The 18,932-nt window shown below is 40.6% G+C and overlaps 1 protein-coding gene across 3 annotated transcripts in view; it reads right to left on the minus strand.

The window, feature by feature from the left end:
• klhl2 (kelch like family member 2) overlaps positions 1 to 18,502 on the minus strand; it is a 63,541-nt gene extending 45,039 nt beyond the window's left edge. The window contains exon 1 of one of the 3 annotated variants that reach the window (XM_002934752.5): positions 18,126 to 18,502. In XM_002934752.5, the coding sequence (XP_002934798.2) occupies positions 18,126 to 18,199 (74 nt within the window). In that variant the 5' untranslated portion in view covers positions 18,200 to 18,502. Of the gene's footprint in view, positions 1 to 4,527; positions 4,627 to 4,939; positions 5,249 to 18,125 lie in introns of those variants that run through there. The other 2 variants (XM_012955640.3, XM_012955641.3) reach the window with 2 other exon arrangements.
• Positions 18,503 to 18,932: the final 430 nt, after the last annotated feature.

Raw genomic sequence — 18,932 nt, forward strand, 5'->3', positions numbered from 1 at the left:
GAGGACATTAAAAAAAAAAAAAAAAAAGATGAAATTATGAAAACACCTAGGGGCAGATTTATCAAAACATGAGTTCGAATCCCCAATGGGAAAAATTTGGTTTGGAAACGAAAATTTCTGAAGATCGCAAATATCACGAAAATGCTTACGAAAAAATCCTATTAGTCACGATAATATCGTATTGGTGATCCGAAAGTCACAAAATTTTCGTACCGAACTATTGTAAACAGCGGCAGAGCCTTTCCGAATTTTTCGCGCAAGCGTCTGAAAAAGTCGCGCGGGCGTTCGAAAAAATCGGATGAACGTTTCGAGCATTCGCGTCTTCATAAATCTCCCCCCAAATGTGCAAGAGGTTGGCGTCAAATATTCTAAATACTGCAAAGCTACAAGCCCTAAAAGCAGATTCTGTGAGTTGTAGTTTAGCTACATTAGTAGCGTCAAAGGTTTACGTTTTAAGAAAGGCCAGCATTAGGTCCTGGTCCAATAACTCAGCTGTTGTCTTTATCACACCCTTTCCTACAGAAGGCCTCCGGTGGTACTTTTAACAAGAATCAGAGCCAGCTTTTAGTTTTTTTTTCCTGGCCATTACTGAATTATAGGCCTCTTGGGGGAAGTTTTTGGCAGTCCTATAATCCCACTGATTACAGTCTGCTTGTCTAGATAGAACATATGTAGCAATGCATCTCATTATCATGAACGTAGCAACAGAACAGAAGGTGGCTACAGCCCAACTCCCTTCTACTTCTGTACAAGGCCACTTAATAGGGGTCAGGGCTAAGCATTCAGCTGAACCAAATCTGAACCTTAAAAAACAGTTTTTCGGCTTGCCGAGAATACACCTTGTCCGACATCAGCCTTAAAACGTGTCTTTAGATCTAAAAGCAAAAAATGTTATTTACAAAATAATGCGTATTTGGTCTTCAGCTTCAAAGAAAACGTTTTTCTAAATTTATTGTTACGTAAATGATTGTGACAAATATATATTTATGTTAAATCATAGTGGGACAAATTAAAATTAGAAGCTAAATTTAATATAGTATGAAAATGCTGGTGGCACAAAAACCTACACGAAAAGGTTTCATTATATTAAACAAAGTGAAAGCTTCAGCCATTAAAGAACACAGTTTACCACTATTCTTTCATATGGAATGTTTACAGTAGATTGCACAGATGGGAAAAATATTAAAAATAATCCAACACAAGAACTTCATTAAGTTCATACATATCATTAAGTAACTATGAATCTACCAACAGGTTATTTGAGGAAACAAGTTAATTACTGATTCAAAGCTAAATACTGCTTTTCAGAGCTCCAATAATTACAGGCCCAATACAGTTGCATACTCTGATAACTCCTGCATGCAAAGCAGCTATTCCAAAATAAAATACACATACATAAGACAACATATAAAATGCATATGTAAGTCTTGCATAGCAAACTACAGAAATGCACACAAACTGAACTCATTTACTAACATATATATGTTTATCAGTAGTTTGGGTGATACACTTGTCTTGAGAGTCCTTTCACTTCTGAGCAGAAAGTGAAGGTTCATATATTTCCCCTTCCAACAAAACTAAAACCATCAAACATAAATTGAGAAGGGGGTTGTGTTCCCTATTCAGGCAAGATATGCACTGGTAGAAGTCCATAAAAGTGATTGGAGGCTTCAGCAGTAGAAAAACTGCAGATACTCACAGCATTTCACAGACTCAGCTGGAAAAAAAAATAGCTGTTCCATTAACTTGAATGGTAATCACCTTTACCTGCTTGTGAAATGCTCACTGCCATTATAAATAATGCCATATGCAAGTTATATGTTCTAAAGCAGTGATCCCAACCCCTTGGATGTTGCTCCCAGTGGCCCCAAAGCAGGTGCTTATTTTTGAATTTCTGGTAAGGAGTCAAGTTTTGGTTGCATAAAAACCAAGTATAATGCTAAACAGGGCCTTCTGTAGGCTGCCAGTGCACATAGGGGCAACCCAAATAGCCAATTATAGCTCTTATTGGCATCCCAGGAACCTTTATCATTCTTGTGTTGCTCCCCAACACTTTTTCCAGCAGTAAATAACAGTGGTAACCAGAACAATTAACATAAAAATCAATAAGTTAAATTGTGTGTGTGCATGCATGTAGGGGCGGGCCAAGCCAACCGGCTGTCCTTGGCGACCCAGTCAGCCACTACGCATCCTCCCGCCACCCACCCCTTAAATGTGCATGCGTGAATGGATACACACATGCAATAATGTTGTAGGTGAGGGGAGTGCACCGTGTGAGGCAGCGAGGGGGGGGGGGGCAAGACAGTGCGGAGTACAGATAGGAAGAAGAGGTACCTGCCTAGTGCCCCGTATCATTGCACCCTAGGCAAATGCCTCTTCAGCCTACCCCTTGTTCTGTGTGTGTATTGGACCTGTTATCCAGAATACTCAGGATACATTAAGCCTGCTAAAAATCATCTAAACATTAAATGAACCCAATAGGATTGTTTTACCTCCAAAATGGATTAATTGTATTTTAGCTAGGATCAAGTACAAGGAACTGCCTTATTACAAAGAAAAAGAAAATAATTAAAAAAAATTATTTTATTAAAAAGAGCCTACCCGTAATTTAGGGTGTTCTGGATAAGGGGATCCAATACACATACATTATATATATTTACTTTTTTATATAAAATACACATCTGTCTGTGTGATTGCAACAGATTACAGCTACTAGTACTTTGCCACTTATTCAATCAAAAAGGTTTTATTATAGGTTTTAAGGTATACATGATTTGTTAGTGTTCTTCCTGAACCTAACAATATTTTCTACCTTAAGTAAGAATCATGCAGTACATGCTGTCTACACCCTGAAACCAGCCAGCCAATCAGAATAGAAGTCAGTAACACAGCCTCAGTGTGTTGGTTACAGTTTAAATTAAAATGTTAGGGTGAGGAAATTACAATTAAACTCAAATATATAAACAAGTATAAAAAAAACAAAAGAAAAAACAAAATATGCTTAACAGATTTATCAAATTTCACTAGAGAATTGCAGATTTTTAAAGTAGTAACAGTGCCACTTTAAGAAAGAAATGTCTGACTGGGAACTAAAGGAAATATCTGGCAGGTATTCCAGGCCAAAGGTTAAATGCTAGCAAAAAATGTGTACCGTGACAAGTAATTACGCATATTCCACCCTTTCCTTCCTAAATGTAGAGGTTTCCTTGCAACAGGGAGGTAAGAATGTACAGAACTGTCCTGCAAGCATAGAAGTTGCCACTGGCTTTATTCATTTTGGAGGTAAAAAAGAAAAAAAAAATATATATATATATATATATATACTGTTTTTCGTGTTTATGTAATAAATTGTGCAAAGTTGCTACTAGTCTCCAGTTGCCTGTTTAAAGGGAATGTTTGCCATCATGCAGAAAAATCTGTAAAGTGTGAAGGTGGACCCTTTAAAATCAAACATGTTATTGGTCACTATGGGTTTCTGCCCCTGGGAACCTGGGAAAACATTGCACCTTTTTTTAGCTGCATCTGACTAACAGAAAACACTGTCCTTATAGGCTTGGGCTCAGAATGCAGAGCTGTCAACCTGACAGCTTTGTGAGCCGGGGGAAATACCCTGAAGTGACATCACAGACACACTTCCCGAAGTGATGTCATGTGCAAAATCCCTGCGGAAGCCAAAAATTTCTACCAAATGATGTCACTAAATGCTTATAGTGCATGTGCACCAAAAATGCACTACAGGAGAATGCTGCTGGGGGCCAGGAGAACAGGGGAGAGCATTCAAAATCAGGTAAGTCCTGAAAAAAATAGAGGGGGTTGACAGCTGTAGAATATCTGAATGCAACAAAACTACTTTTTTTACTGAAAAAAATCACAAATCCCTGTCTGCAATGGCACTGTTATTCTGTAGATGTAACAAAGCCGGGTACATCAGCTAGTATGAATGTATATATTCAGGAGTTAATTTAAAATATTATACGGAGAGAAACTGCTTTGCAAAAAAATTGCTAACTTTGTGAGTAGTTTTGAGCTTGTGCTGCTATCCACCACATCAGCTTAAACCCTTCAAGCCCCTCACAATACAGTATATCCGACCAAGTCGTTGATGCCTCACGGATTCCATAACCTTGTGTACAGATACAAGGCTTTTAAAAATTGGCAGCTCTCAAAGGAGAATCAAAATTCCATGAGACAAGATCCATATGCAGACAAAATGACACAAATAGTCGATAAAACACTTGTCTGCCTGCAAAGCTGTATGTATAATGCAGAATGTTTAGAAATTACTATATTATATATATTTTCTATTTTGTGATGTTTTTTGGGGGGTAGCAGGGTTGCAGCACAAATGCAGGCTGCTCCAAACTTACAAAAACAGTCCATTTACTTTTAAAACACAAAAAGGCTTTTCATTAGCAGCAAAAAAGGACAACAACAAAAAACCAGCTTATCTTCAGCATCAAAAATACAAAAACAGAGCAGGTATAATTTAGCAGCCAAAAGTGTCCCAAAATAATAAATTAGGCTTACTTTAGCCGACAAGGAAACAGCTCAAACAGCAGTGGTCAGGTGCATTCCAAAACAGCTTTCACATGTAGCTCTAATTCCACACTCTACACCTTTCCCAGCTACCTTTCCTTTCCTTAAACCCCTTGGCTGTCCAGCCTACACCTCCTGCAAGTTAACCCTATCTTGGGTCTCTTAAAGGGGTGGTTTTTAAAGGGATCAGAACCTAAAAAATGGGGATATATGCCTGCCATCCTGGACATATCCCCTTAGACTTATATATATATATACATATATATATACACACATATATAATATAAAATGGATAGGTGTGCTAAATCGGTGTTCATTAGATCTAATGGTTTTAGTCAGGAAGTCGGCACAGAGTTAACTAAAGTACGAAAAGAACTACATAAAGTTGAGGAGGATTACTCACAACATTGTGTTTATCGTTGGCTCAGCGGTGGAAAAACGAGTGAAAGATGGCGGAGCAGCATGTACAAGCGGCATAAACGGGTCTAGAGTACCATAGACCGCTCTGGGGATTCTGCTGGTGAGGATAAGATGACATCAGCCCGACGTGATGCTCTCTCATCACAGAATGCAGATGCAGGGAGATCGTTGGATAGTCAGCATATGCCCCATTGTCACGTGGAGAATTTGCCCACAGAACGGGGCCCAGGAGTGAGCGCTACACCAGTAAGCACCAGGAGTTTGGGCAGAGGCACATCCGTAGAGGGAAAAAGCGACCAAGGTTGTCCACCCAAGTAACCCCAATTTACAATCTTTCTCATTGCACTCTTGTACCAGCTGAGATTAATCTGCTAAGTAAAAGGTACTACTTCTGCTCCATCTTTACCTTTTAATAGTTTTAATTGGGATGTGGAGCTATTTAAAATAAGTAGACAATTGAGAGTTCTTGAACAGCATAGTGACTGCATTAAAAAAAACCATTTCAAAATAGAGAACTAAAAGTGTACATGATCCATCTTCCACAAATCCTAATATTAAAATTTTTCTGCAGTCTGTTGCACATGAGGTTAATAATTTACCTGATGATACTTTTAAAGTCCCCCATAACCTCACATTGGATGAAAGGCATTCTTTAGAGACACGGAAAATGACAAGACTATTTTAAGACCTGCAGACAAAGGTGGTGGGATTGTGATTTTGAATTATAAAGATAACATATGTGAGGGACTACAGGTTTACAACCTATGATGGAGAATCTTAATCAGTTACCTTCTCCCGCATATAAACAAAAGATCCAATTTTTGGATATTGAAATTTCTGTGAAAGGCAATAAACTGGGATATAAATTATTCCATAAGGAAACAGACAAAAACACCCTTCTGTGTTCAACTAGTTTGCATCCACTAAGTACTAAAAAGTACCATTTTCTCAGTTTTTAAGCACTATGCAGAATAATTCGGATTATGTAATACGAGAGAAGCAATTATATGAGACATTTGATCATTTTGGGCAAAGAGAGTATAGGTTACAGATACTGGAAAAAGTACTGGAAAGGGCTCGCAACCATATGGAATATGAATCACAACAGAAACAGGATAAAGATCAATTTAAAAGGTTTATTGTCACAGCCAGGTACACAACTGGTTCAACTTCTTTAAAAAGAATAGTTGACAACAGTTGGGCAATTTTGCAGAGCGATAAAAAGCTATCTATCTAAGGTCTATCTCAAGGCCTATAAACATGGTTCTAATCTAAGGCCGATGCCACACGTGGCGTAGGGCTGATTTTTTCGGCAAGCGGAAAAACGCTTGCCGAAAATTCAGCCCTACGCCTGCTACTTGTGCCTGCACCCAAATGAATGGAATACGCTCGGGTGCAGGCACATGTAGCCGATATACGCATGAAAACGCGAGAGAATGCAAAGTCTTGCGTTTTCATGCGTATATCGGCTACATGTGTCTGCACCCGAGCGTATTCCATTCATTTGGGTGCAGGCACAAGTAGCAGGCGTAGGGCTGAATTTTTGGCAAGCGTTTTTCCGCTTGCCAAAAAAATCAGCCCTACGCCACGTGTGGTATCAGCCTAAGAGTTTTCTCATGAAAACTGATCATGTTGGTTGCTATGAGTCCAATACTGGTATATGAAGCAAACTAAGAAAGGATGTTACAAATGTGCCAGATGCACTACATGTAGACATATGGTTGTAGGAGAATCTTTTAGACATCCACATTCAGGCAAATTAATCCCAATAAGACACCGTATTTCATGCATATCAACACACATTATTTACATTATTATATGCCCATGTGACTGTGGCCCCTCGTGGTTTAAATGAATACTGTACATTCAGCCATTTTTGGCATCTAGGTGATTTCTGCCAACTCTGTAAAATTTAGATGCAGAAAGTTAATATTTATTATCTTCATTTTAATGTCACAAGTTGATTTTTTTTAAATCATATTTATTGGGTGTCTTTTATACAATATTTATATAATATACATGCCTTTTTGTATTTTTATTGTCTTGCAGATCACCTTAACTTTAAATTTGCGATGTTCGCTAACACTGTGGTTACTATGGGGTTAACTCATTATCTCTGTCAAGGGGGTGTGTCACTTTGGTGGGTGAGACCTTAAATTGGTTTTTATATGTTTGTTCAGTATCTTGATAAAGGTCCCAGGTGAGGGCCGAAATGTTGATTCAATAAAAAAAATATTTTGCATTTTGTTTAAAGTTCTGGTGTATAGCAGCTTTTTCTATATACAGGTATAGGAGCAGTTATCCAGAATGCTCGGGACCAAGGGTATTCCGGATAAGTGGTCTTTCCGTAATTTGGATCTCCATACCTTAAGTGTACTAAAAAATCAATAAAACATTAATTAAACCCAATAGGATTGTTTTGCATCCAATAAGCATTATTTATAGCTTAGTTGGGATCAATTACAAAGTTCTGTTTTATTACTACAGAGAAAAAGGAAATCAGTTTTAAAATTCTAAATTATTTGATTAAAATGGAGTCTATGGGAGCTTTCTGGATCACGCGTTTCCGGAGAAGGGATCCCATACCTGTATACACACACACATACATACTTACTACATAATATTTTCTGTATTAAGCCAATATCAGGGCGCACACGTGTGAATCATGAGCTAAGCAAATGCTGTTCAGAAGCACAGCTGGCTCCTAACCATTTGCAGTATGTCCAACTATGACTCAACTTCAGGATGTCATTAACTTATCATAAAAAAATTAAATATAATTATTTGATCTCTCAGCATATTTAGTCATAGTGTGATGAAATATTGTTTGTGGGTATTGTCGGGACATCTGTCATAGCAATAAAGCTAATTATACTAGTACAGTGTTTCCCAAACGAGTTCTCAGAGAACATGTATAAGGCCAGGATTTGGACATGGTAAAACAATGCAACAGTGTTCCTCAGCCAGTATAATTAACTATAAAAAAAGGGTCTCTTTAAATCCTAGGGTGCCAAAAGATCCCCATGGAGAAACTCTAACTGCGCACCTATGAGCTCAAATTCCACAAGGTAGATAGCTTGCAAACTTGCTCTTAATATACTGTCACTATTTGTTCAGGTACAAAGGGAACTGTACACATTCAGTGTTCATACAGTGTTCCTATGTATTGAGGAAAGCAATGGATTAAAGCTGAATTTAACTTGGCCACCAAACATCAACGAGAAATCAGGAGCAATGGAGGCTAAGTGCAGTTTGGAACAAAAAAGCTACATGTGTGTGCAGCCTAATTGCAAAGGTTATGCAAATGATTCTGTAATAAAATCCTATTTCCTTGGGTTAATAAGTAACCTACATAGCCAATATATTCAGGCCACTTCTAGGGCAGGCATTCTTAATACAAGCACCAGAGTTCCAAACAGCCTCAGAAGGTTCCAGGAACAATACTAAAGAACAAAACAAACAAAGACAAAATAAAAAAAAAGACTAGAAATGATGCACCATTAAATTTAAGTATTCTGAATTGGGCCTGTCTTATATCAATAAAGCAGTTAAGTCAGTCCCTTAGAGCAGGGGCACATAGAGCGTTGGCTCCACTGCTCTCAGTCTGCGTTTTTTTTGCAGGCTTACTGATGCGGTCCTCACTCCAATGGCTTCTATCCCATTCACTGTGATTGTTTGGCCCTAGGGCAAACAAGTAGATCTTATAGTGTAGTGATCCCCAACCAGTGGCTTGTGAGCAACATGTTGCTCACCAACCCCTTGGATTTTGCTCCCATTGGCCTCAAAGCAGATTCTTATTTTTGAATTATTGGCTTGAGGCATAAAGACCATGTATACTGACAAACAAAACCTCCTGTAGGCTGCCAGTCCATATAGGGGCTACCAAATGACAACCCCTTTTGTGGCAACCCAGGAACTTTTTAGTTCACTTGTGTTGCTCCCCAACTCTTTTTACATTTGAATGTGGCTCTCGGGTAAAAAAGGTTGGGGACCAGCGCTTAGAAGATGCTGTCTGTATCTTCCTATCATTATCATGGCCACCTACGGGTGGGCGATATCTGCTCATGGGGAATATTGTAATTGAAGCGTGTATGGCCACCATTACATTCCACATACAAAAACACCCTTATCCATTGCTTTAAACCACAAGGAAATAATCACTGGCGACTTCCCATCTTTTACAGTAAGAGGCTTAATATTATTTCCCAAGAAGGAAAGGGGAATTATTTATATATCGCTTTCTCTCACAGCACTCAAGCACTTTAGAGCAATCAAGGCAGTCAATCGTGCTGGGACAAGAGGAGATTAAAGTCAGCTTCAGGGTCACAAGGGATCGAACCATGATCTATAGCATGAGATCCCAAATAGGCTGATCACTTAACCTCTAGGCCAGCTTCTCCACAATGAATATTGACCTATTTGCTATTTGCAATGCTTTCTACTGCAGTCAAGAAGTCAATAAGTTCTACTGTTTAGTTGCTGATACTATGACCAAAGTGTTTTGTGCCCTAAACTTCAGGATTTCAACAGCAAATTAATGCATTAAAATATTTCATTCAAAGAAAATACTTCCTCAGTCTAGGAATGTCGGCACCTGCATGACACGAATAACACTCGTGACCCCTAATAATTACATAAGTATATCATAAGTAGGATAAAGGGGGGTTATTTAATCAGTCTTTTTTTTTTTTTTTTTTTTGCGCTGGCAGATAACCTCTGTATACTGAGCTTCTTTCCCCTATCCCCTTTGTACTACTTGTGCTCTCAGGCAAAGTAAACATATAGACGTTAACTATACAAATAGGATTAAAACTGTGATTAAGGGCTCTGGCACACGGGGAGATTAGTCGCCCGCGACAAAGGCCATCCCACCGGTGAAAATGTAAATGGGATGGCATACGCGGCACCACGATTTCCCCGAAAATTGCTTGAGTTTCGCCGATGGAAGTTTCGCTGGTGGGATGGCATTTCGGGGAGATTAGTTGCCCGCGACAAGGGAGATTTGTCGCGGGCGACTAATCTCCCCATGTGCCAGAGCCCTAAGAGTAGGTCTTATTCTTTTTACTTTCTCATAAGTCTTAAGATAGTCAAGTGGAAAGGGATCACAACAGAGTTTTTTGACAAATCATTTCACCAGTTACCTATATGTCATATGTAAACAGCCTTGATTTAAAACTCACAATTGCTAATAATCCAATATTCAAAAAGGTAGTGCTGACTCCATTTGTTTAATTAATTGGCCAATTTTTTGCTATTTTTGAGAGCTGAATTGTACTAAAATCATTAGGTCATACAGAGAAGCCAATGCTGCCCATGTACAGGCCAGAGGCAATACACAATTTTTTTTGGAGGGCCACATATAGCCTGCTGGCCCCCAGAAGCAAAGTGCTGTTTTAGGCTAATGCAACACGAGGCGTAGGGTGGATATTTTCAGCAAGCGGAAAAGCGCTTGCCGAAAATTCCGCCCTACGCCTCCTACATGTGCCTGCACCCGAATGAATGAGATACGCTTGGGTGCAGGCACATGTAGCCAAAATAAGCATAAAAACGCAAGAGAATGCAAAGTCTCTCGTTTTTTATGCGCATTTCTCCTGAAATCACGAGAACAATAGACGTTTGTATGGGTCTCCTGAATTTGTCTCCCAAGGGTCTTGGGGGTAAAACATACACCCAAAAGATATGTCCTACCTCATGGTAACTAATTAAATTAAAGGGGAACTATCACGAAAAATGTTTCTATAATGTTGAAAACGTATAGACAAACATTTTGACAATTTCTAGGTTTTAAAAATTGTGCACCGTTACAAAGTTATGGCTAATTATTGAAGCTGCCTCCCATCCCCCATCCTCCATCCTCCAGAATCTCTGGCTCCTTGGTCTGCATCAGTGACGCACAAATGTGTCAGTGACAGAACTGAGCGAAGGCTTATTTGCTATGGCATGTCATGAAGCCACACCCCTAAACCTAAACAGCAAACCTGTGCAAAGGGAAAGTAAAGGATTGGAGCCAGGCTGGGTGCTGATGAAGCAGCTTATTGTTTAGATACTTTACAGCAGGGATCCCCAACCTTTTTTACCCGTGAGCAATATTCAAATGTAAAGACAGTTGGGGAGCAACACAAGCATGAAAAAGGTACCTGAGGTGCCAAATAAGGGCTATGAATGGCTATTTGGTAGCCCCTATGTGGACTTGCAGCATACAGAAGGCTCTGTTTGGCTTTACACTGGGTTTTATGCATCCAAAACTTGCCTCCAAGCCAAGTATTCAAAAAATGAGCACCTACCTTGACGCCACTGGGGGCAACATCCAAGGATCCAAGGGGTTGGTGAGCAACATGTTTCTCACGAGCTACTGGTTGGGGATCACTGCTTTACAGTATATCCACATATGCACTGCAACTTCAGGCTCTTCTGCTTTCGGGTTTGTGCTGCCCACCAAAAGCCTCAGATCAGCTGCCAGTCACCCTGCTGCAATTTACACATGCAGATACAAATCTTACTGCAATAGCCAGATACAGGTACAACAAAAGAGTGTATAAAAGAAACTTCCTTCATACCAATGACACATCAATTGCAGCAATATTGCAGACCTCTGCCCTGCAACTGTGTGTGTACAGGCATAGACTCCTGTGTGTTGGATTCACAGACACCTCTCTATGTTTCTCTGTCAGAGCTCTCCTGTAGACCAACTAGCTTTCAGGCTTCTTGGTTAGCCAGTTGAGTCTAATCAGGCCCACCCGGTCAGTCTGTAGCATTTACTCTGCTAAGCCAGCCCATGTATTGTTTAGAAATTGCCATTTATTCTGTTATCGATTAGATTGCATACGTGCCTGCATACATACAAAGAGCGACTACAATTTTATTGCACAAACAGTAGCACAAGTTACTGATCCAACAACATTTATTTCTAAGTTATTCAAAAGGCAAATTGTAGTTTTATGGGAATGTGCAAGTGGATGCCCTAAAGTTATTGGCATGTATGTTTTATATTGCTGAGCCTTTGTGCTAAATAACTTGATTGCTGCTAAAAAAAAAAAAGCAAGTGATATGTTTTTCTCATAAATAACCAAGAAATTCTAGGTGTCTGTTAGTGACTCAGATGAGTGAGAGGAGAAAGTGTCAGACAATGTAAGGGGCAATTTGGTTGAATTTTTATCCCTTCTTCAAAGTCTTTCCAAGGTTTTCTATAAGATAGGAAAGATGGGCAGGTGGGGGTTGAACTTTAGATTTCAGTCAAGAATGGTTGGACCCCTCTCACTCCAATCTGCTCAGAACACAAGCTGCCTGTCAGCACGGAGCCAAGTTAAGTAGATTCCCATTCATGATAGTTCCCCTTTAGGGCTGTGGCACACATTAAGATTAGTCGCCCGCAACAAATCCCCCTTGTCGCGGGCCACTAATCTCCCCGATATGACATCCCACCAGCTAGAATGTAAATCGCTGATGGGATGGCATACGCGGCGCCTCTCAAGGCAACTTCGGCAAATCGCGGCGGCGCGTTGCGGGGAGATTAGTTGCCCGCGACAACGGAGATGTGGCGCGACTAATCTCCCCGTGTGTCACGGCCCTTAATGATTATGCTATGCTGCTAATGTAGCATTCCAAACAAGATGATAATACTGTATAAAATAAATCCCTTTAGGTTGGGGATCTCTTTGACTTATTTATTGTTTTTAAATCTATGCATTGTGATTTTTTTATTCCCATATTGTAATGATACATAGAATACTGCGCATCCTGTACAACCAAATAAACTTATACTATAGATAAAACACGGTACACAATTTTCAACCACCTACTTCTTTTAAGCCTGATCTTTTGCAAATATCTTAACCTTGTACTACATACACCTACATTCTATCATTATTATGAAAAACAGCATACATTCTTCCTATCTTAAAAAAGCAATAGAGAGCAGGCAGATTTTGTGTACAATTTGACTGGACTCTTTAACTGCAGGTTCCATGAAACATGCTTCCAAGGCATTTGGAGGAAATGTGATTCATGGCATTCTTCCCAAGAACAAAAACAGGAAAACCTGCTGTCTAACATTTAATGTCCAGAATCAAGAACACATTTACTACTTCCATTAACAGCCTCAACACTTCTTAAAAACAACAAAAAAAAAAAACAAAACAAAACAGCAGCCAATCATTTTTGGAACATCTGGTGCCACCACCAAATCAATTCCCAGAAACCAAATATCTTGAAAAAGACCAGTGGGAACAAAGCTTTTAAGTCTGATTCGGAAGCAATTTTGGTTACTTGGAGTCAGAGTCCAAAATGTACCAACTTTAACTTCCAATTTCCTATTTCACAGATAATAGTCAGAATAAAGTACTAATATGCTATAAGATTAAAGCCCAGTGCATAGTTGTTTTACTAGTATAACTGAGCTATTATAACCTTATTGTTTTCATTCAGTCTTCTGTTTCAACTTTAGGTTTAAGGAATGATTCTAGTTTATTTTATAAATAAAATAAAAAGTTCCAATGACATAGGCTTAGTTAAAGATTTCGACCCAAACTTGAACAGTATCTTCATTTATGTTGGCAGTGACAGGCTGGGATGGCCAATAGGGTTGTGCATCAGCTTCCTAGGCAGTAGTTTAGTTTGTCCCAAAAGCAGACATCATCTTTACATAGCTTTAAAATTGCTGATGAAATGCCTTGTATGCTGTGTTTTAATTCAACAAACGTAATCAACATAAAAAATACGGTACATTAAACGTATTAAAGGAACAGTAACACCAAAAAATTAAAATGTTTTAAAGTAATCAAATACAATGTACTGTTGCCCTGCACTGGTAAAAGTTTTATGTTTCCTTAAGAAACACTTCTAAAGTTTATATTAATAAGGTGCTGTGTAGCCACGGGGCCGCCATTAAAGCTGGATGAAAAGACACTGGTTACATAGCAGGTAACATACACTCTGTAGAATAGCTGATTTAATAGCTACCCCAATGGCTACAAAGCAGTTTTGTTTATAAAAACCAGGGCTGTCCAACTGGTGGCCCGCAACCCCCCTTCTTTGTGGCCACCACCTGCCTGGCTGCTGTGACTTCTTAACTTTGTGTAAATGGTATCAGTACTGATATTAACTGGTCCCCTGCACTGTTCACACCTCAGATTCAGGCTGTAAACCCCTGTATTGTTTACATATGTAATCCCCTTTACTGTTTACACCTTTAAGGGCTCTGGCACACGGGGAGATTAGTCGCCCGCGACAAAACTCCCTGTTCGTGGGCGACTAATCTCCCAGAGTTGCCTTCCCCTGCCATCCCACCGGCGAAAAAATGTAAGTCGCCGGTGGGATGGCACACGCGGCGGCGTGATTTCGTGCAAATCGTCAAAGTTGCCTCGCGAGGCTTTTTTGGCGATTTGCGCGAAATCGCGCCACCGCATGTGCCATCCCACCGGCGACTTACATTTTCGCCGGTGGGATGGCAGGTGAAGGCAACTCGGGGAGATTAGTCACCCGCGAACAGGGAGTTTTGTCGCGGGCGACTAATCTCCCCGTGTGCCAGAGCCCTTAATCCTTGCATTGTTCACACCTCAGGCTCAGACTGTAAGACCCCACATTATTCTCATGTTCACACTGACATAAACTATAGTAGGGATTTGAAGCAAACAAAAAAACTTTTGCCAGTGCAGGACACTAGAACATAATATATTAATCACCTTTATACTCTTTCATTTTTTGGTGTTAAGGTGGCCATACACAGGGCCATCTGCTCGTTTGGCGAGGTCACCAAACGAGCGGATCGTCTCCTGATATGCCCACCTATGGTGGCTGATATCGGGCTAATTCGGTCGTTTAGCCCTAAGGCCAAAAGATCAAATTAAAATGGCGGGTATATGGGCCGTCGGACCGAGGACTGCATCAACGAGCCAATGCGGTCTCCGATCTGATGGGAAAGTCAAACCCGCCTGATTAAGGTCTAGCCACTTTTAGGCCAGCTAACGATCGAGGAGACCCATCGGAGGTGCCCATACATGGGCAGATAAGCTGCCGAATCGGTCTGACCCAAATCGGCAATTGAAATCTGCCAGTGTATGGCCACATTTACTGTTCCTTAAACAGAGGAGACGGAGTCGGAGGTACCATAAACTGAGAAGTCGGAGTTGGAGTCAGATAAAGGATTTATGTACTGACTCCACAGCCCTGAGTGGCAAACAATTACATGGCTCAAGAACCACTAATAAGATAGATGCTAAGAATGTACTAAAACAGATATATTAAAATGACAGTTAAGCATTGATCCACTAAGTAATAATGGCAAAGCGCAGAGCCAGATTCTCCTGAGTAATGAAAAAACTCAAAGGAATGACTTTGCTGACAACTGATAAATAATATAAATACCAAGCAGTGCCAACATACCAGCCTAATTAAATGAGTCTGCTGGACCCTATATAGGTTTTTATTTTAAGGGTGAAGACACACAGAGCTACTAGAAGCAGCTACTTGTCATAGCTACAGAAATAGTCAAAGCTGATCACTTGCCGATTAGGGTGAAGACACATGCGGCGATTAGTCGCCGCAACAGATTTTTTAAAAAGTTGCAACTACTAATCACCCCATGTGTCTTCGCCCTTACTGTCTCTATGTATGTTTTAGCAGAGGCAATTCTCAGTATTGTCTACAGCAGGGTACTTTCTGGCTTCCACCGGTGACTAATCTCCCGAAAATGCCATCCCACCGGCAAAGAAAGTAAATTGCCGGTGAGATGGCGTACGCAACGCTTCACTTTCCCGAAGTCGCTATTTAAGGAAACTTCAGAAAGCCCAAGCAATGCATATGCCATCCCAGTGATTTATATTCTTGCCGGTGGGATGGCATTTCAGAGAGAGATTAGTTGCCTGAGGTTGCCTGAGGTAACAAAGATTTATCACGGGCAACTAATCTCCCCATGTACCACCTCCATGGTTAGTTGCCCCGCAACAAATCTTTAGTGGCACACATTTTTGCGGGCGACTAATCTCCCCGCAATGCCATCCCACCAATCTCCCTGCAATGCCATCCCACCGGCAAGAATGGAAATCGCCGGTGAGATGGCATACGTGCCACTATGATTTCTCAAAGTTGCACGACTTTTGAGGCAACTTCGGGAAATCGTAGCGACGCGTATGCCATCCCACCGGCAATTTCCATTCTTACCGGTGGGGTGGCATTGCAGGGAGATTAGTTGCCAGCGATAATGTGAGCCACTCCCCTTAGCAGCCATGACAAGTAGCTGCTACTAAGTAGCTCTGTGTGTCTTCATCCTAAGGGTGAAGACACAAGGAACTACTAGTAGCAGCTACTAAAATAGATAGTGCTGATCATATACTGATAATTGCCTCTACATGTGTTTTAGCATTGGCAATTCTCAGTATTGTCTATGGCAGAGTATATTCTGGAGTTTAGTAGCATTGAAAAAGTAGCTCCTACTAGTAGTAGTAGTAGTGTCTTTACCCTAGGGTTGCCCAATCGGACATATTAATTAAGGAAATTAAGTGTTTTCATGCTAATACATCATACCATTTGCAGTCTAATATTCAATAAGAAACAGCTTTCAGATCACCGCAACAACTTTAAAAAATTTAAAATGTAGTTATCCATTCAGCATCTACCACAATCGGTAACTCATACTTTAGTACCTTGCACCCAGAGAAAATAAACTATTTATCCCTCAAGCTCCACTCTTTAACCTGATTTATGGGTGATCTAACATATGAGATGGTACCAAATACTAAAGGGTAACCAAATCGTGGCTCTTGGGTATCACCCACATGGCAAATTGCACTGTATCCTCTATTGATAAACAAATAAGGCTTCTATTAAAGGAACAGTAACACCAAAAAATGAAAGTGTATAAAAGTAACTAAAATATAATGTGCTGCTGCCCTGCACTGGTAAAAGTTGTGTGTTTACTTCAGAAAGTCTACTATAATTTATATAAATAAGCTGCTATGTAGCCATGGAGGCAGCCATTCAAAGGAGAAAAGGCACAGGCACATAGCAGATAACAGATAAAACACTATTGTATTCTACAGAACTTATCTGTTATCTGCTTTGTAACCTGTGCCTTTTCTCCTTTTTTCCAGCTTGAATGGCTGCCCCCATGGCTACACAGCAGCTTATTATATAAATTATAGTAGTGTTACTGTAGCAAACACACCAGTTTTACCAGTGCAGGGCAACAGTGCATTATATTTTAATTTCTTTAAAGCTCTTTCATTTTTTGGTGTTACTGTTCCTTTAACATGTTCTTTGCCTGTGCCCTTATAGGATCAGTGAGATCACTTATGCTTAAAGGAACAGTAACACCAAAAAATCAAAGTGTATAAAAGGAACTACAGTATAATGTACTGTTGCCCTGCACTGGTGCATTTGCTTTAGAAACATTACTATAGTTTATATAAACAAAGCTGCTGTGTAGCCATGGGGGCAGCCATTTAAAAGAGAAAAGGCACAGGTTACATAGCAGATAACAGATAAGTTCTGTACAATACAATGGTGTTTTATCTGTTATCTGATATGTAACCTGTGCCTTTTCTCCTTTTTCCAGCTTGAATGGCTGCCCCCATGGCTACACAGCAGCTTATTTATATAAACTATAGAAGTGTTTCTGAAGCAAATTTTACCAGTGCAGGGCAACAGTGCATTGTATTATTATTACTTAAAAACATTTTTATTTTTTGGTATTACTGTTCCTTTAATAAACTGTAGTGTGGCCTACATCCCATAGGAAAACCAGAATCATTTACAGCTGTCACTGGGGTTCTTGCAAGGTCAATAGCTGCTCTCAGGCTTTATAATGTATGCAGGCCCAGCCAGGACAGAAAAGCCCTGCTTAGGTATATACAACCTGTACTGGGGCAAACAGGTGATCTTTAGCAAGTGACTTTAGTACATATGAAGTTGTAGATAGCTAAGCATCCCTGTACCAAGAAACCTGTGACCCTATCAAGCCCCCATAGGTGCCACAGTAAAGAAATGCCAAAGTGCAGTGCCACCCTCGCTGGCAGCCCCATATCCATTCCCCCATATATGCGCAGAAGGCGCAGCTGGTGCGGTAAATGCGCCTAGTTCTGCGCAGTATCTGGGCAGACTGGGGGAGCCGCAGTAGTGAGGCAGGCAAGGCTGCAGGAGAGCAATACTGCTGCTAGCACACATGCTTCTCTTACACTGTTGTGACAGGCGACGATGTCTCCATGCTGTTGGCTGGGGATGCGCTACTGCGGGGCGCTGTTAGCACCATTCCACGGCCAGTGAAGCGGGGAGCCCGCAGCAACAGAGCACAGCAACCCCGGTTCCCTTATCAATCCATGGTCATCCGAGGACTCCCGACAGCGCTACCAATCCGGAAAGCGAAGCCTATTGTGTCGGTTTTATACAGCTTCCCTTTCCAGCTCTTTGGTTTCACTTGTCCTTAATGTAGCGGCGCGGCTCTTGGGTACTCGCTTAATCCAGCAGAGGGGGAAACTACTCAATCCCAACCCTTCCTTTGCCGCTCCTCCACTCTGTATGAACTACTGGTTACCTTATACTACAGGCTTATCAACATCCTGAGCCTGTGCTCCGTCAGCCAATTAGGGTGGTGCTATAAAAAACAGGTGTCTCCCTCTGCTGGTGGAAGACTCCACACATGTATTCGCTACAGATCGTGCAGATCCCTCAGATTTCAGGCTCTTCAGCGGTCAAGTTGGCTTTGGGATACTGAGCGATTCGCAAGCGCTCCTCACACATTTTTAAGACACGCCACATTCTCAGTAGCGTAACTATAAATGACTAGGTCCCGCAGAAAAAATACACTCTGGGAACTTAACATGAATTGTTAAGTTGTATTTGTATTTGTTAAGTTGTAAAAGATGTATTAAATCTGTGTTATCAGTTAATGTGGGGCTGCACTTATTGCATTTCAATTCAACTGAAATCAGGGCAGGCTTTCTTGCTGGATTTTCTAAATGTGTTGATGAATTTACAAGAAGTAT

The sequence above is a fragment of the Xenopus tropicalis genome, chromosome 1, assembly GCF_000004195.4.
Source record: "Xenopus tropicalis strain Nigerian chromosome 1, UCB_Xtro_10.0, whole genome shotgun sequence".
NCBI classification, from domain to species: Eukaryota; Metazoa; Chordata; class Amphibia; order Anura; family Pipidae; genus Xenopus; species Xenopus tropicalis.